This window comes from Bigelowiella natans, plastid, assembly GCF_000002455.1.
Source record: "Bigelowiella natans plastid, complete genome".
In the NCBI taxonomy this organism is placed as follows: domain Eukaryota; phylum Cercozoa; class Chlorarachniophyceae; genus Bigelowiella; species Bigelowiella natans.
The window spans coordinates 30,905-46,404 of NC_008408.1; the positions used below are offsets into that span (position 1 = coordinate 30,905).

General features: G+C 32.5%; 13 protein-coding genes and 7 non-coding genes across 20 annotated transcripts, besides 1 other annotated feature; 2 read left to right on the top strand and 18 right to left on the bottom strand. All coding sequences in view use genetic code 11, as the record gives it.

Moving 5' to 3' along the window:
- Positions 1-7,588: part of an inverted repeat that runs on past the window's edge.
- Positions 74-146, top strand: trnE(UUC)2. The gene has a single exon. It is a non-coding gene; the product is annotated as a tRNA-Glu (tRNA).
- trnL(CAA)2 lies at positions 169-247 on the top strand. Its single transcript has one exon. It is a non-coding gene; the product is annotated as a tRNA-Leu (tRNA).
- Positions 263-335, bottom strand: trnA(UGC)2. The gene has a single exon. It is a non-coding gene; the product is annotated as a tRNA-Ala (tRNA).
- Positions 346-419, bottom strand: trnI(GAU)2. Its single transcript has one exon. It is a non-coding gene; the product is annotated as a tRNA-Ile (tRNA).
- Positions 424-532, bottom strand: rrn5S2. Its single transcript has one exon. It is a non-coding gene; the product is annotated as a 5S ribosomal RNA (ribosomal RNA).
- Positions 597-3,486, bottom strand: rrnL2. Its single transcript has one exon. It is a non-coding gene; the product is annotated as a 23S ribosomal RNA (ribosomal RNA).
- On the bottom strand, positions 3,751-4,233 carry petD2 (cytochrome b6-f complex subunit 4). The gene has a single exon. It carries the CDS (start codon positions 4,231-4,233, stop codon positions 3,751-3,753), a length of 483 nt encoding a protein of 160 aa, YP_778583.1.
- On the bottom strand, positions 4,319-4,966 carry petB2 (cytochrome b6). The gene has a single exon. The coding sequence runs from the start codon at positions 4,964-4,966 to the stop codon at positions 4,319-4,321; it is 648 nt and encodes a 215-aa protein (YP_778584.1).
- Positions 5,191-7,446, bottom strand: psaA2 (P700 apoprotein subunit Ia). The gene has a single exon. The coding sequence runs from the start codon at positions 7,444-7,446 to the stop codon at positions 5,191-5,193; it is 2,256 nt and encodes a 751-aa protein (YP_778585.1).
- Positions 7,589-7,643: 55 nt separating the features above from the next.
- Positions 7,644-8,678, bottom strand: psbA (photosystem II D1 protein). Its single transcript has one exon. It carries the CDS (start codon positions 8,676-8,678, stop codon positions 7,644-7,646), a length of 1,035 nt encoding a protein of 344 aa, YP_778586.1.
- Positions 8,679-8,897: 219 nt separating this feature from the next.
- On the bottom strand, positions 8,898-11,105 carry psaB (P700 apoprotein subunit Ib). The gene has a single exon. The coding sequence runs from the start codon at positions 11,103-11,105 to the stop codon at positions 8,898-8,900; it is 2,208 nt and encodes a 735-aa protein (YP_778587.1).
- Positions 11,106-11,238: 133 nt separating this feature from the next.
- Positions 11,239-11,322, bottom strand: trnM(CAU)2. Its single transcript has one exon. It is a non-coding gene; the product is annotated as a tRNA-Met (tRNA).
- A 71-nt stretch (positions 11,323-11,393) lies between these two features.
- Positions 11,394-12,470, bottom strand: rpoA (RNA polymerase alpha subunit). Its single transcript has one exon. The coding sequence runs from the start codon at positions 12,468-12,470 to the stop codon at positions 11,394-11,396; it is 1,077 nt and encodes a 358-aa protein (YP_778588.1).
- A 64-nt stretch (positions 12,471-12,534) lies between these two features.
- On the bottom strand, positions 12,535-12,927 carry rps11 (30S ribosomal protein S11). The gene has a single exon. It carries the CDS (start codon positions 12,925-12,927, stop codon positions 12,535-12,537), a length of 393 nt encoding a protein of 130 aa, YP_778589.1.
- Positions 12,928-12,970: 43 nt separating this feature from the next.
- On the bottom strand, positions 12,971-13,084 carry rpl36 (30S ribosomal protein L36). The gene has a single exon. It carries the CDS (start codon positions 13,082-13,084, stop codon positions 12,971-12,973), a length of 114 nt encoding a protein of 37 aa, YP_778590.1.
- A 26-nt stretch (positions 13,085-13,110) lies between these two features.
- rps8 (30S ribosomal protein S8) lies at positions 13,111-13,515 on the bottom strand. The gene has a single exon. It carries the CDS (start codon positions 13,513-13,515, stop codon positions 13,111-13,113), a length of 405 nt encoding a protein of 134 aa, YP_778591.1.
- A 28-nt stretch (positions 13,516-13,543) lies between these two features.
- rpl20 (50S ribosomal protein L20) lies at positions 13,544-13,897 on the bottom strand. Its single transcript has one exon. The coding sequence runs from the start codon at positions 13,895-13,897 to the stop codon at positions 13,544-13,546; it is 354 nt and encodes a 117-aa protein (YP_778592.1).
- Positions 13,898-13,930: 33 nt separating this feature from the next.
- On the bottom strand, positions 13,931-14,515 carry rps4 (30S ribosomal protein S4). Its single transcript has one exon. It carries the CDS (start codon positions 14,513-14,515, stop codon positions 13,931-13,933), a length of 585 nt encoding a protein of 194 aa, YP_778593.1.
- Positions 14,516-14,558: 43 nt separating this feature from the next.
- rps7 (30S ribosomal protein S7) lies at positions 14,559-15,038 on the bottom strand. The gene has a single exon. The coding sequence runs from the start codon at positions 15,036-15,038 to the stop codon at positions 14,559-14,561; it is 480 nt and encodes a 159-aa protein (YP_778594.1).
- A 50-nt stretch (positions 15,039-15,088) lies between these two features.
- rps12 (30S ribosomal protein S12) lies at positions 15,089-15,454 on the bottom strand. Its single transcript has one exon. The coding sequence runs from the start codon at positions 15,452-15,454 to the stop codon at positions 15,089-15,091; it is 366 nt and encodes a 121-aa protein (YP_778595.1).
- Between the last annotated feature and the right edge of the window lie 46 nt (positions 15,455-15,500).

Below are 15,500 nucleotides of genomic sequence, written 5' to 3' on the forward strand. Positions count from 1 at the left end.
TAAAAGATAGAACTTTTAGCAACGAAACACAAAGATTTTAGGAAGTTATGGAAATTGATTTAATTGTAATCAAGCCCCCATCGTCTAGAGGCCTAGGACACCTCCTTTTCACGGAGTAAACAGGGGTTCGACTCCCCTTGGGGGTTTGTTTTCTCAAGGGCTAATGTAGTCTTGCTGGTGGAATGGTAGACACGATCGATTCAAAATCGATAGCTTTGGCGTGGAGGTTCGAATCCTCTGCAAGACATAGAAGTTTTTAGTGTGGAAATAAGGGGACTCGAACCCCTAACATCTGCCTTGCAAAGGCAGCGCTCTACCAATTGAGCTATATCCCCTACATCATAATGGGCTATACTGGATTTGAACCAGTTACCTCACCCTTATCAGGGGTGCGCTCTAACCAACTGAGCTAATAGCCCTTTTCTTTTTTATTACTTATTACTGGCATGAGATAAAAATATCTTTAAAGAGTTTAACAACTAAGTTCGGAATGGATTAGTGTTGTTCCTCTTCAATGAACACACCAGCAATAATAAAAATTGGTTAAAAAGGATTAATTCTTGATTACAATAACGAAAAGAATCATATTCATTTTAGTATTATTAGTATAGTTAAGCTAAAACTATTACTAGCCTTACACACACTACCTATCTATCAGCTTATCTTGCTGAAACTTTTAAGAAAATAAAAAATACTCATCTTGAGGTGGGCTTCCTACTTAGATGCTTTCAGTAGTTATCCACTCCAAACTTAGCTACCCAGCGTGTCTCATTGGAATGAGAACTGGTACACCATTGGTTTGTCTTTTCAGGTCCTCTCGTACTATGAAAAGCTCCTCTCAATATTTTAACGTTTATACCGGATATGGACCGAACTGTCTCACGACGTTCTGAACCCAGCTCACGTACCGCTTTAATGGGCGAACAGCCCAACTCTTGGAACGTACTACCGCTCCGAGCTGCGATGAGCCGACATCGAGGTGCCAAACCTTCCCGTCGATATGAACTCTTGGGGAAGATCAGCCTGTTATCCCTAGAGTAACTTTTATCCGTTGAGCGACGGCCCTTCCACTCGGAACCGTCGGATCACTAAGACCGACTTTCGTCTCTGCTTGACTTGTAAGTCTTGCAGTCAAGCTCCCTTTTGCCTTTGCACTCTTCAGCTGATTTCCGTCCAGCTTGAAGGAACCTTTGTACACCTCCGTTACTCTTTAGGAGGTCACCGCCCCAGTGAAACTGTCCACCTGAGACTGTCAGATATCCTGATTCAAGGAATATCTTTAGAATCTTAACTTTTCCAGAGTGGTCTCTCAATATCGGCTCAGAATTCCCCGAAAAGAATTCATCAATGCCTCCCACTTAGACTGCGCAAGAGAAGCCCAGATCCAATCACAAATTACAGTCAAGCTTCATAGGGTCTTTCTGTCCAGGTATAAATAATCCGCATCTTCACAGATATGTTTATTTCACCGAGATTCTCTCCAAGACAGTGCCCAGATCGTTACGCCTTTCGTGCAGGCGGGAACTTACCCCGCAAGGAATTTCGCTACCTTAGGACCGTCATAGTTACGGCCGCCGTTCACCGGGACTTCAGTCGTCAGCTTTCACCAACTTCTTTCACCTTCCGGCACTGGGCAGGCGTCAGCCCCCATACATCACCTTACGATTTGCGAGACCTGTGTTTTTGGTAAACAGTCGCCTGGGCCTATTCACTGCAACCTCTTCTTAAAAAGAGGCACTCCTTATCCCGAAGTTACGGAGTCATTTTGCCGAGTTCCTTAGAGAGAAGTCTCTCGAGCCCCTTAGTATAATATACCTACCTACTTGTGCCAGTTTCGGGTACAGATTTTCTTATGTATAAATGATTCAAGCTTTTCTTGGAAGAATAAAGGTCGTTGAATTTTATTTCTTTTTATTAGATAAAAAGAAATAAAATTAAATCATCTCTTAGCTTAAATATGTTTTTCTTCATATTCTCATTGCTTTGAAGATTTTTACCAGAATTCCATTATCTAGACCTACGTCTTCATCCTTCGTCCCTTGTCATAACATAAAAAAAGTACAGGAATATTAACCTGTTTTCCATCGGCTACGTCTTTCGACCTGACCTTAGGACCTGACTTAACCTTCACGGACGAGCCTTGTAAAGGAACCCTTAGGTTTTCGGGGCACTGGATTCTCACCAGTGTTTTCGTTACTCAAGCCAACATTCTCACTTCTATTTCGTCCACAGAAATTTACATTTCTACTTTACCCTACTATAGAACGCTCCCCTACCGATAATTCTTACTAATTAAGAATTTCCCACGAATTCGGCAGAATTACTTAGTCCCATTCATTTTCGGTGCAACAACACTTAACCAGTGAGCTATTACGCACTCTTTTAAGGATTGCTGCTTCTAAGCAAACCTTCTGGTTGTCTCGGTATTATTACCTCCTTTTTCACTGAGTAATCATTTAGGGGCCTTAATCGATGGTCTGGGTTGTTTCCCTCTTGACAATGAAGCTTATCCCCCACAGTCTCACTAATGATTGGAAAATATGGATAGTATTCTGAGTTTGCATCGATTTGGTACCGTTTTCACAGCCCGCACCGAAACAGTGCTTTACCCCTATCAACAATCCTTCAATCATCGCTGCGCCTCAACACATTTCGGGGAGAACTAGCTAGCTCCGAGTTCGATTGGAATTTCTCCGCTAACCACAACTCATCTGCCGATTTTTCAACATCGGTCAGTTCGAGCCTCCACTCAGTTTTACCTAAGCTTCACTCTGGTCATGGTTAGATCACTCGGGTTCGAGTCTATAAACAGTGACTAATACGCTTTGATTCAAACTCGCTTTCGCTTTGACTACAGAAAAATTTATTAGTCTTTAATCAAGCCACAATTTATAAGTCGCCGGCTCATTCTTCAACAGGCAAGCAGTCAGGTTTAATTTTCCCTCCTACATCTTGTTAACTTAAGGTTTCATATTCTATTTCACTCCCCTAAAGGGGTTCTTTTCACCTTTCCCTGACGGTACTACTTCACTATCGGTCACTCAGGAGTATTTAGTCTTACGAGGTGGTCCTCGTTGATTTACACGGTATTCCACATACCCCATGCTACTCGGGACAATTAGAAAAAACTAAGAAAATCTTTTATTACTGGACTATCACCATCTTTGGTACAGGATTCAGCTGTTTCATTTTGATTAATAGTTTTTCTGATGTTATTATCCCACAACACCAACTAAATTGGTTTAGACTACTCTCTCTTCGCTCGCCGCTACTAAGAGAATACACATATTTGTTTTCTTTTCCACTGACTACTAAGATGTTTCAATTCATCAGGTTGTCTCTTTCTCGATTATGAATTCATCGAGAAGTTTTAAAGGTTGCCCTATTTCGGGAATCTTTGATTCATAGCTTGTTTCCAGCTCCACAAAGCTTTTCGTTGGTTTCTACGCCCTTCATCGTCTCTGAGTACCTAGGTGTCCACCCAAAGCAGTTTTATTGATTATATGATTTATTCCATAACTGATCTTACTTTTAATATTTTACTATTTTTTAAGAAAAAATAAATAGAAAGACAATTACCTTTCTTCTTCATTGAAAACATGTTAAAATGTTGTTTGATCTTCTTAAATAAGAAGATCAAACAACATCAAATAAAGTAATATTTTATATACTTATAATATAACAGATGAATATCATATAATTCCCGATATTCAAAGTAAAGGTTAATAGATTAATTAGTTTAATTAAAGATTAAAATAATCCTAAAGTTAAAGAAATATCAATCGGTAAAGTTGCACCTATTCCTAACCAAATAGCAACTAAAGTACCAAATAAAAATACAGCTGAAGCTATTGGACGACGAAATGGATTTTGAAATTGATTAATATTTTCAATAAATGGAACTGTTGCTAATCCCACAGGTACTCCAGCCATTAATAAAATACCGATAAGCTTACTAGGAACTGTACGTAATATTTGGAAAACCGGGTAAAAATACCATTCTGGTAAAATTTCTTCTGGTGTTTTAAAAGGATCAGACGCATCACCTATTGAACCAGTCTCTAAAACTGCTAAACTAACAAGACAAAATAAAGTTCCTAAGATAACAACAGGAAACATGTATAATAAATCATTAGGCCAAGCAGGTTCACCATAATAGTTGTGACCCATACCTGTATATAATTTCTTACGCACATAAAAATCTGCCAAAGTAGGCTCTTTAACAACTGACATAAGACAATAAAAAATAGAGAATAATTATATTTACGTCAAACTAAATCAAATATATCTTCATTACCTCAATAATTAAAAATAAAGATTAAAGTGGACCACTAATACCTTGTTTACGAATCATTAGGAAATGACCTAACATAAAAACAGCTGTTAGTAAAGGTAAAACAAAAGTATGAAGACTATAGAAACGAGTTAAAGTTGCTTGTCCTACACTAGAATTCCCTCTTAATAATTGAACAATTGCAGGTCCAATAACTGGAATAGCTTCAGGAACACCTGTTACAATTTTAACAGCCCAATAACCAACCTGATCCCAAGGTAATGAATATCCTGTAACACCAAAAGATACTGTACAAGATGCCATAATAACTCCAGTTACCCAAGTTGATTCTCTAGGATTTTTAAAACCACCAGTTAAATAAACACGGAAAACATGAAGAACCATCATCAATACCATCATACTAGCACACCATCTGTGAACTGATCGTATTAACCAACCAAAATTTGTATCTAACATAATAGATCGAACAGATGATAATGCTTCTCCTACTGTAGGTCTATAGTAAAATGTAAGCGCAAATCCTGTTGCTACTTGAATTAAAAAGCAAGTTAATGTGATTCCACCAAGACAATAGAAAAGATTTACATGTGGAGGTACATATTTTGCTGTAATATCATCTGCTACTGCTTGAATCTCTAAACGGTCGTTAAACCAATTGTAGATAACTGCCATAGAATTTTTTTCCCTTCAATTTTGAAATATAATTTTAATCTATATATATAAATCTTTATTTTCATTAAAAATGAAAATAAAGATAAAACCCCAAATAATAATATTACAATTAACAGAACTACATTAATGGATTTATAACCATATATTTTATAATTATAATTTTCACAAATTATATCATATAAGATTAACTGAAATTAAAAGAATCTAAAAAAAGAATATACCTTCTAATTTACTGAAATAATTCTTGCTAAAAAGAAACTCCACGTTGTACCAATACCACCTAATAAATAGTGCGCTACTCCTACTGCACGACCTTGAGTAATACTTAAAGCACGAGGAGCAATAGCAGGTGCTACCTTTAATTTATTATGTGCCCAAACAATAGATTCAATAAGTTCTTGCCAATATCCTCTTCCACTAAATAAAAACATTAAACTAAATGCCCAAACAAAATGTGCACCTAAAAATATTAATCCATATGCAGAAAGTGAAGAACCATAAGACTGAATAACTTGAGATGATTGTGACCATAAGAAATCACGTAACCAACCATTAATTGTATTAGCCGACTGTGCAAAATTACCACGAGTAATATGTGAAACTACAGAAGAATTAACATTTCCCCAAACATCAGACTGTAATTTCCAACTAAAATGGAAAATAACAATTGATAGTGAATTATACATCCAAAATAAACCTAAGAAAACGTGATCCCAAGCAGAAACTTGACATGTACCACCACGACCAGGACCATCACAAGGGAAACGGAAACCTAAATTTGACTTATCAGGAATTAATCTAGAATTTCTTGAAAATAATACCCCTTTTAATAAAATAAGAACTGTTACATGGATTGTAAATGCATGAATATGATGAACCATAAAATCTGAAGTTCCTAAAGAAATAGGCATCATAGCAATTTTTCCATTTATTGCTACAATATCACCACCCCAAGCAGGACTTGTACCATGACTTACATAAGGAGCCGTTGATTCAATTGTCATATAATGAATTCTCTGAATAAATTGTGAGAATATTGGTTGTAATTGAATAGCAGTGTCCGAAAACATATCATCAGATCGACCTAATGCCGACATAGTATCATTATGAATATAAAGACCGAAACTGTGAAGTCCTAAAAAGATACACGCCCAGTTTAAATGAGAAATAATTGCATCACGTTGACAAATGATACGATCTAATAAATTGTTGTAATTATCTGCTGGATTATAATCACGAACCATAAAAATAGATGCATGAGCACCTGCTCCTACAATACAGAATCCACCAATCCACATATGATGTGTAAATAACGATAATTGAGTTGCATAATCAACACTAATATAAGGATAAGGAGGCATAGCATACATATGGTGAGCCACAATAATAGATAACGATCCTAACATAGCTAAGTTTAAAGATAATTGAGCATGCCAAGAAGTTGTAAAAATTTCGTAAAGACCACTATGACCTTTTGAAACAGATAAAACTTTATGACCTTCTAAAATTTCTTTCAATCTATGTCCAATACTCCAATTAGTTTTGTACATATGACCTGCTACAATAAAAAGAACAGCAATTGCTAAATGATGGTGTGCAATATCAGTCAACCATAAACTTCCTGTTTGAGGATCTAATCCTCCTTGAAAAGTTAAGAAATCACTATATTCTTTCCAATTTAGAGTAAAGAAAGGAGTTAAACCTTTTTCAAAACTCGGAAAAATATTAATCATTTGTGTTTTATCAACCAAGAATTCGTGAGGAAGAGGTATTTCAGAAGCACTAACACCTTTATCTAATAATTTGTTAATAGGTATTGCAATATGAATTTGATGACCAGCCCAAGATAAACTTCCTAATCCAAGTAAACCTGAAAGGTGGTGATTTAACATAGATTCTGCATTCTGAAACCATTGTAATTTTGGAGCAGCTTTGTGGTAATGGAACCATCCAGCAAAAAACATTAAGAAGGCCATAACTAGACCACCAATTGCTGTACTGAATAATTCTAATTCATTAGTTATTCCACTAGCTCGCCAAACATGGAAAAGTCCAGATGTAATTTGAACTCCCCTAAAACCATCACCAACATCACCATTTAAAATGTCTTGACCAACAATAGGCCAAACAACTTGAGCACTAGGTTTGATCTTAGCAGGATTACTTAACCAAGCTTCATAATTTGAGAATCGTGCCCCATGAAAATACATTCCACTTAACCAAATAAATATAATTCCTAATTGCCCAAAATGTGCACTAAATATTTTTCGCGATATATCTTGTAAATTAGTACTATAACCATCAAAATCGTGAACGTCAGCATGAAGGTTCCATATCCACGTTGTAGTTAAAGGACCTTTTGATAGTGATCTTGAAAAATGACCTGGTTTGGCCCATCGTTCGAAATCAGTTGGAACTGGATCTACATCTACAACAACTTTGACTAAATCATCGTTTTGATTTGATACGTCAATAGCCATATTCTTTATTCTTCATTTCAAAATGAATTTAAACTCTTATCATAGAAACACTCAAATTTTAGAGTTTTAAATAAAAAACCTTTTTTCGATTAAAATTCACAAATATTATTTTCAGAAAAATATATATTATATAAAAGGATTACTGATCTCTAATAATAGAGATCAGTAATTTTTCCATTTAAACTATTAACTTAAAATTAAGCTAAGTCTAATGGGAAGTTGTGTGCGTTACGCTCATGCATAACTTCCATACCTAAGTTAGCACGGTTGATGATATCAGCCCATGAGTTAATTACACGACCTTGTGAATCGATAATTGACTGGTTGAAGTTGAAACCGTTTAAGTTGAAAGCCATAGTTGAGATACCCATTGCAGTGAACCAGATACCAATTACTGGCCAAGCTGCTAAGAAGAAGTGTAATGAACGAGAGTTGTTGAAAGATGCGTATTGGAAGATTAAACGTCCAAAGTATCCGTGTGCAGCAACAATGTTGTAAGTTTCTTCTTCCTGACCAAAAACGTAACCGTTGTTTGTTGATTCGTTTTCAGTAGTCTGACGAATTAAAGATGATGTAACTAATGAACCATGCATTGCTGAGAATAATGATCCACCGAAAACACCAGCAACACCTAACATGTGGAAAGGGTGCATAAGAATGTTGTGCTCAGCTTGGAATACGATCATGAAGTTGAAAGTACCAGAAATACCTAAAGGCATACCATCTGAGAAAGATCCTTGACCGATTGGGTAAATGATGAATACAGCAGTAGCTGCAGCAACTGGAGCTGAGTAAGCTACAGCGATCCAAGGTCTCATACCTAAACGGAATGAAAGCTCCCACTCACGTCCCATGTAAGAACAAACACCAATGAAGAAGTGACAAACGATCATTTGGTAAGGACCACCGTTGTATAACCACTCATCAACTGATGCAGCTTCCCAGATTGGGTAGAAGTGTAAACCAATAGCGTTTGATGTAGGAACGATAGCACCAGAAATGATGTTGTTTCCGTATAATAATGAACCTGAAACTGGCTCACGAATACCATCGATATCTACTGGAGGAGCTGCGATGAATCCAATAATAAAAACAGTAGTAGCTGTTAATAAAGTAGGAACCATTAAAACACCAAACCAACCGATGTATAAACGGTTCTCAGTTGAAGTAATCCACTCACAAAAACGTGCCCATAAGCTTGAATTTTCACGACGCTCAATAATTGCTGTCATTTTGACTATAATTTTTTTTGTTCGGATAAAATTATACAATATTATAATTGTATAGTCATATGATAATTTTTTTATCTATAAACCTCTAAAAAATTTTGTTCTATATTAAAATAATATATAGAGTAACTCTTGTTACTCTATAATATTATAACTAATTAATTTATATTAATCAAAAAATTAATACAACTATATTAATAAATTAATTAAATTAATTTATTATTAACTAAATTTTCCTGAAGTTGAAGCTATTAAGAAAGCCGCATATGTTAAAATATATCCTACTGTAAAATGAATTAATCCAACAAAACGTGCTTGAACAATTGTTAGAGCAACTGGTTTCTCAGGCCATAAAACAATAGGTAAACGATCATGAGCCCAAACTAAAGTTTCAATAAGTTCTTGCCAATAACCACGCCAAGAAATTAAGAACATAAAACCTGTAGCGTAGATTAAATGACCAAATAAAAACATCCAAGACCAAACAGATAATGCATTCATTCCTAACGGGTTATAACCGTTAATTAATTGAGAAGAATTTAACCATAAATAATCACGAAGCCAACCCATTAAATATGTTGAAGATTCATAGAATTGTTTCGTATTACCTTGCCAAATACCTAAATGCTTCCAATGCCAATAAAAAGTTACCCAACCAATAGTATTAAGCATCCAAAAAATAGCTAAATAGAAAGCATCCCAAGCAGAAATGTCACAAGTACCACCACGACCAGGACCATCACAAGGGAAACCATAACCAAAACGTTTTTTATCAGGCATAAGCTTCGAACCGCGTGCATCTAAAGCACCTTTTACTAAAATAAGTGTAGTTGTATGTAATCCTAATGCAATTGCATGATGAACTAAAAAGTCACCAGGGCCTATTTCAATAAATAAAGAATTAGTATTATTATTGATTGAATTTAACCAACCTGATAACCAAATTCCTTTGTTCGCAGATTGTGTTGGAATTAGATATGCATCACTAACTGAAGACGATAATAAAACATTAAAGTCATAAGAAGATTTACCTTGTGCAGCTTGAATATATTGTGCAAAAATAGGCTCAATTAAAATTTGTTTTTCTGGTGTTTCAAAAGCTAACATAACATCATTGTGTACATATAACCCTAAAGTATGAAAACCTAAAAATAAACAAACCCAACTTAAGTGAGAAATAATAACTTCTCTATTTTCTAAAAATCTAGCTAAAACATTATCAGCATTAATTTCAGGATCATATTCTGTAACTAAAAAGATAGTACCATGAGCAAAAGCTCCACACATAATAAATCCTGCGATATATTGATGATGAGTATATAAGGCAGCTTGAGTTACATAATCTTGAGCCATGTAAGCATATGCTGGTAATGAATACATATGTTGAGCTACTAATGAACAAATAGTACCAACAGCAGCAAGCGCTAAAGCTAATTGTAAATTTAAACAAGTATTAACTGTTTGATAAAGACCTTTATGATTAAATCGACCATTAATAATATTATGACCTTCAACTAATTCTTGTAAATTATGTCCAATACTCCAATTAGTTTTATACATATGACCTGCTACAATAAAAAGAACAGCAATTGCTAAATGATGATGTGCAATATCAGTTAACCATAAACTTCCTGTTTGAGGATTTAATCCTCCTTGAAAAGTTAAAATAGCACTACCTGCACCATTACTAGTCCCAAAAACATGATTAAAAGTATCTGGATTAGTTGAATAAGCAGACCAATTTCCACTAAAAAATGGAGCTAATCCATCTGGATGCGGCAATGTAGATAAATAATTATTCCAACGTATATGTTGTCCTCGTGACTCAGGAATAGCAACATGAATTAAATGACCTGTCCAAGCTAGTGAACTTACGCCGAATAATGCAGAAAGATGGTGATTTAATCTAGACTCTGCATCTTTAAAAAAAGCTAATGATGGTTTAAATAAAGGAACATATCCATGAATAAAACCAGCAATTAAGAATAACACTGATAAAATTAATAAAAACATTGAAGCTGTTGATAAATCGTCATTAGATCGCATACCTATTGTATACCACCATTGATAAAGACCAGATGTTGATAATGTTACAGGTCCTGAAGCTCCTGCTCTAGTATAAGCTGCAACAGCAGATTGTCCGAACTGAGGATCCCATATTGCATGAGCAATAGGTCTTGTATGTAAAGGATCACTTACCCATTGTTCAAAGTTTCCTTGAGATGAAACATAAAATAAGTTTCCAGAAGCCCATAAAAAAATTAGAGCTATTTGGCCAAAATGAGATGCAAAAATTTTCTGATAAACAGAAACACCTTCAAATGTAGCAAAAAAATCATGAACGATACGGAAAAACCAAAGATCTTGTGTTGTTTCCATTGATCTTTTATCATCACCTAAAATACCAGAAGTAAATAATCGTAATTTCATATACTTAAAATCCCTCCAAAAACTAATTTTTATCTTATAATATTTTTATTATCGCATAAATTTAAAAATTTTTAATTAATAAGAGTACTATTATAATGCCTTTGCCTCATAGATTTTTTTTTAATGATCTTTTTGCATGCAACAGGGTTTGAACCTGTGATATCCTTTCGGAGATGGATTATGAGTCCATTGCTTTTGACCACTCAGCCATACATGCTAATTTAGTAAAACAAAAGAATGTTTTTCTTTATTTTTCAAAAAATAAAGAAAAACATTCTTTTGTTTTATTTATTTGTTTACTGTACCATATTTTACCATTTTTCTTTCAATACTTTGTAAAGTTTTATAACTAATGTTATAAAAACGTTCTAATACTCTTTTATCTATTTTAAATAAATCGTAAAGCGTTAGAATATTATGTCTTTTTAATAAAAATTTAGAATAAATTGACAGATCTAATTCATCAATACTAATCAACGTTAAATTTTTATCAAAAGATGTTTTATATTTAACAGTATTAAATTCAGTACAAATATTAAAGAAAGATTTTTTAAAGAATGTAGCTCTATTTGATAAACTTACAAGATGATTTTCTAAAAAGTTATCAGAATTTTCTAGCTTAATATCAATAAATGAAGTATCGTATATAGATAAAAATAAATTTACCATTGATTTGATAGAATTTTGTATAATAATTCTTGGAGAATAAGAACTATTTGTCCAAACCTCTAAAGATATTGAATCATTATAATTTTCTAAATTATCTAATGATATTAAAGAAGAATTTACTTTATTAACACAAGAAAAATTTGGGTCTATAATTAATGAAAAATTTGTTTTTTCTAAGATATCATTAGTATAATACGATAATAAAGAATTTAGCTCATAATTTAAATTACTATAGAAATTATTTAATAAATTAGCAGTTAATTTCATTTTTAAAATTAAAGATTTATTATTAGAAATAGTTGCAATATACTGAGTACTATCGACAGCATATATAGTATTTGGTAAAATAATATCAGAGCAACGAATTATTTTTGGACCATTCGATTTTAGATAAGCAAAATAAGATTTATTAAATTTTGTGTAAATATCCTTGACAAAAACTAGTTCTTTTAAATTCAAAAGTAAATCTAAAGAAGACTCTCTCACACCAGGTAATAAAGAATATTCATGTTTTGCTCCAACAATATTTACTGCAGTGATTACAATATTACTGCTATCAGATAACAATACTCGTCGTAAAACATTTGAATATAAAAATGCTTGATTTTTTAAAAAAGGACCAATGTAGAAACGTGAATAATAATTACGTTTACCACGTAATCGCGACTCTATACAAGAAAATAATTTATTTTCCATATTAAATATTATACATTAAAAATTATTAACGATATATTTTAAAAAATTATAAATCATTATATGATTATACTCTTCGTCTTTTTGGTTGACGACAACCATTATGTGGAGTTGTTGTTATATCACGAATTAAAGAAATTTTTAATCCAGCATCTTGTAATCCACGAATTGAAGTATGTCTGCCTGTTCCCAAACCTTTAACAAGTACTTGAGCACGATTTATGCCTTTATTTATACATTGTCTTGCTGCATACTCTGCAGCTGTCTTTGCTGCAAAAGGACTAGCTTTTCTTGCTCCACGAAAACCACAAATTCCTGCAGATGACCAAGATACTACTCTTCCACTAGTGTCTACAATTGTAATAATTGTATTATTGAGCGTAGCATAAATATAAACTATGCCATCAGATGCTTTCCACTTTGCTTTTTTAATTGTTAATTTACGTATCTGTTTTACCATAATAATAAAGCTCCTAAAATAAAAATATTAAATTAAAGTTAGATTATCCTTGACGTTGTTTATGCTTAGGATTTGAACAAATAACTATAACTTTACCTGAACGTCTAATAACCTTACAATTTTCACATATTTTTCTTACTGATGATTTAACTTTCATAATTACCGATTATCCTTCAAAAAAAATTACCAAATTGAAAATAATAATTCTCCACCGATATTATTACTATACGCATCTTTACTAGTCATTACACCTTTAGATGTTGAAACAATTATTATACCCAAACCATTTAAAATACGAGGTATTTTTTTAGAATTCGTATAAACACGTAAACTAGGTTTACTTAATCTACAAATATTTCTTATAAATGATTTACTTGTTTGTTCATTATATTTCAAATATACTTTTATATATTTATATTCTCTTTTTTTCTTTTTACAAACAATATTTATTGAATCTAAAAAGCCTTCTTGCTCTAAAATTCTTAAAATTAAAAAATTATTTAAAGTATAAGGAATTAATACAGCTTCGTGCTTTACTAAAATAGCATTTTTAATTTTATTTAACATCTTTCCTAAATTATCAGTCATTTATAAATCCCCCTTAAAAAAGTTACCCTTAATGATAATAGAATTTCATCAATTTAGTAAAAGTATTACTATCTCGGATACCCAACTGGCTTAATACATTTCTATTTAGTCTACAATTATACAAATTAATTAATGCGATTAACCTATTATAAGTAAAAGGTAATCCAGAATTTCTAATTAAAGCATTAAAGCGAACAATTGAAAGACGACGGAAAGTTTTTACATTTTTTCGTCTATGTTTATAAGAATAATTAAGAGCTCTTAATGAACCTTGCATTGCTGGTCTTGAAAGAGTAGACCAAGCACCTCTAAATCCTTTTACACTTTGCATCCTTTTTTTTCTCGTTCTACAAGTAATCTTACCGCGTTTTACTCTTGTCATTTTTTAATTTAACCTTCTAATATTTATTTTTATCTATTTACCAGAATAATACTCTAGAACTAATAAAATATTAATTGAATATCCTAAAACCTGTATATCAGGTAAATTCGTAACAGTAATTGTTAAATCATTGTTTAATTCATTTAAAACTAAATGAGAACAATTTAACGTTGAAAAAGAATTATTTTTATCATTTAAAGATTTTAAAATTTCTTTATTTATTACTATTTTATCAGAAATAGAACAATTAAATCCAGGAATATCTACTTTTTTTCCATTTACATTTATATGCCCATGACTAATAAGTTGTCTAGCTGATGCAACAGTAGGAACAAACCCTGTTCGATAAAGAAGAGTATCTAATCTCATCTCTAAAAGTTGAAGAAGTTTGTCTCCACTATTTCCTCTTTTTCTTCTTGCACTTTTTACATATTTAATTAATTCATGTTCGCTAATCCCATAATTATAACGAAGTTTTTGTTTTTCTTGTAAATGAAAACCATATTGTGATAATTGTTTATTATTATTTTGTGGTTTATTTGATGATTTTGAAGTAAAACCTGGTAATAAACCAAGACGACGGATGACTTTAACACGTGAACCTCTATAACGAGCCATAAAAAAAACCTTCAAAAATTAATATTTACTAAAAACTATATCTCTAAAGAACATTATATTTTACAATAGTTTTATTTGCTTCTGCCATTCTATGCATCTCATCTCTTTTTTTAATAGCTTCACCCATCCCATTTGAAGCATTAACAATTTCAGAAGATAACCTTTTAATTATAGAGTACTTATTTCCTGCTTTATTTTTTGAAGCTTGAAATAACCAGCGAATGGCTAAGGTTACTCCTCTCTCATTATTAATAAAAACTGGAATTTGTGTTGTAGATCCACCAAGTCTACGAGATCTAATTTCAACAAAAGGTGTAACATTTGAAACAGCTTGTTCTACAATTTTAATAGGATCTTGTTTAGTTACTAATTCGATGTCTTTTAGCGATCTATAAATAATTTTTCTTGCTAATGCTTTGTTACCTTTTTTCATTATTCTATTAATAATAATTTGAATTAATTCATTATTATAAAAAGGGTCTTTCTTAAAAATACGTTTTTTTGATAATTTACGACGTGACATATTTATTAAAACCTTCAGTGTTCTAGACTTTAAAAATGTTAAAATTTAAATTATTTACTTACTCCATATTTAGATCGTGATCTTATTCTATCTTTTACCGCAGATGTATCTAAAGTACCACGAATTATATGATATCTTACACCCGGTAAATCTTTTACTCTACCACCTCGAATTAAAACTACAGAATGCTCTTGTAAGTTATGTCCTATACCAGGAATATACGCAGTCACTTCAAACCCAGAAGTTAATTTTATTCTAGCAACTTTTCTTAAAGCGGAATTTGGTTTTTTAGGTGTTGTTGTATAAACACGTGAACAAACTCCACGTCTTTGTGGACACATCTTTAATGCTGGCGATTTTGTCTTTTTTGTTATTTTTTTCCTTGACGATCGTATTAATTGTTGTATTGTAGGCATATCTATTTTATTAAATTAAAAAATTTCTATGAAATTTAAGTGATTA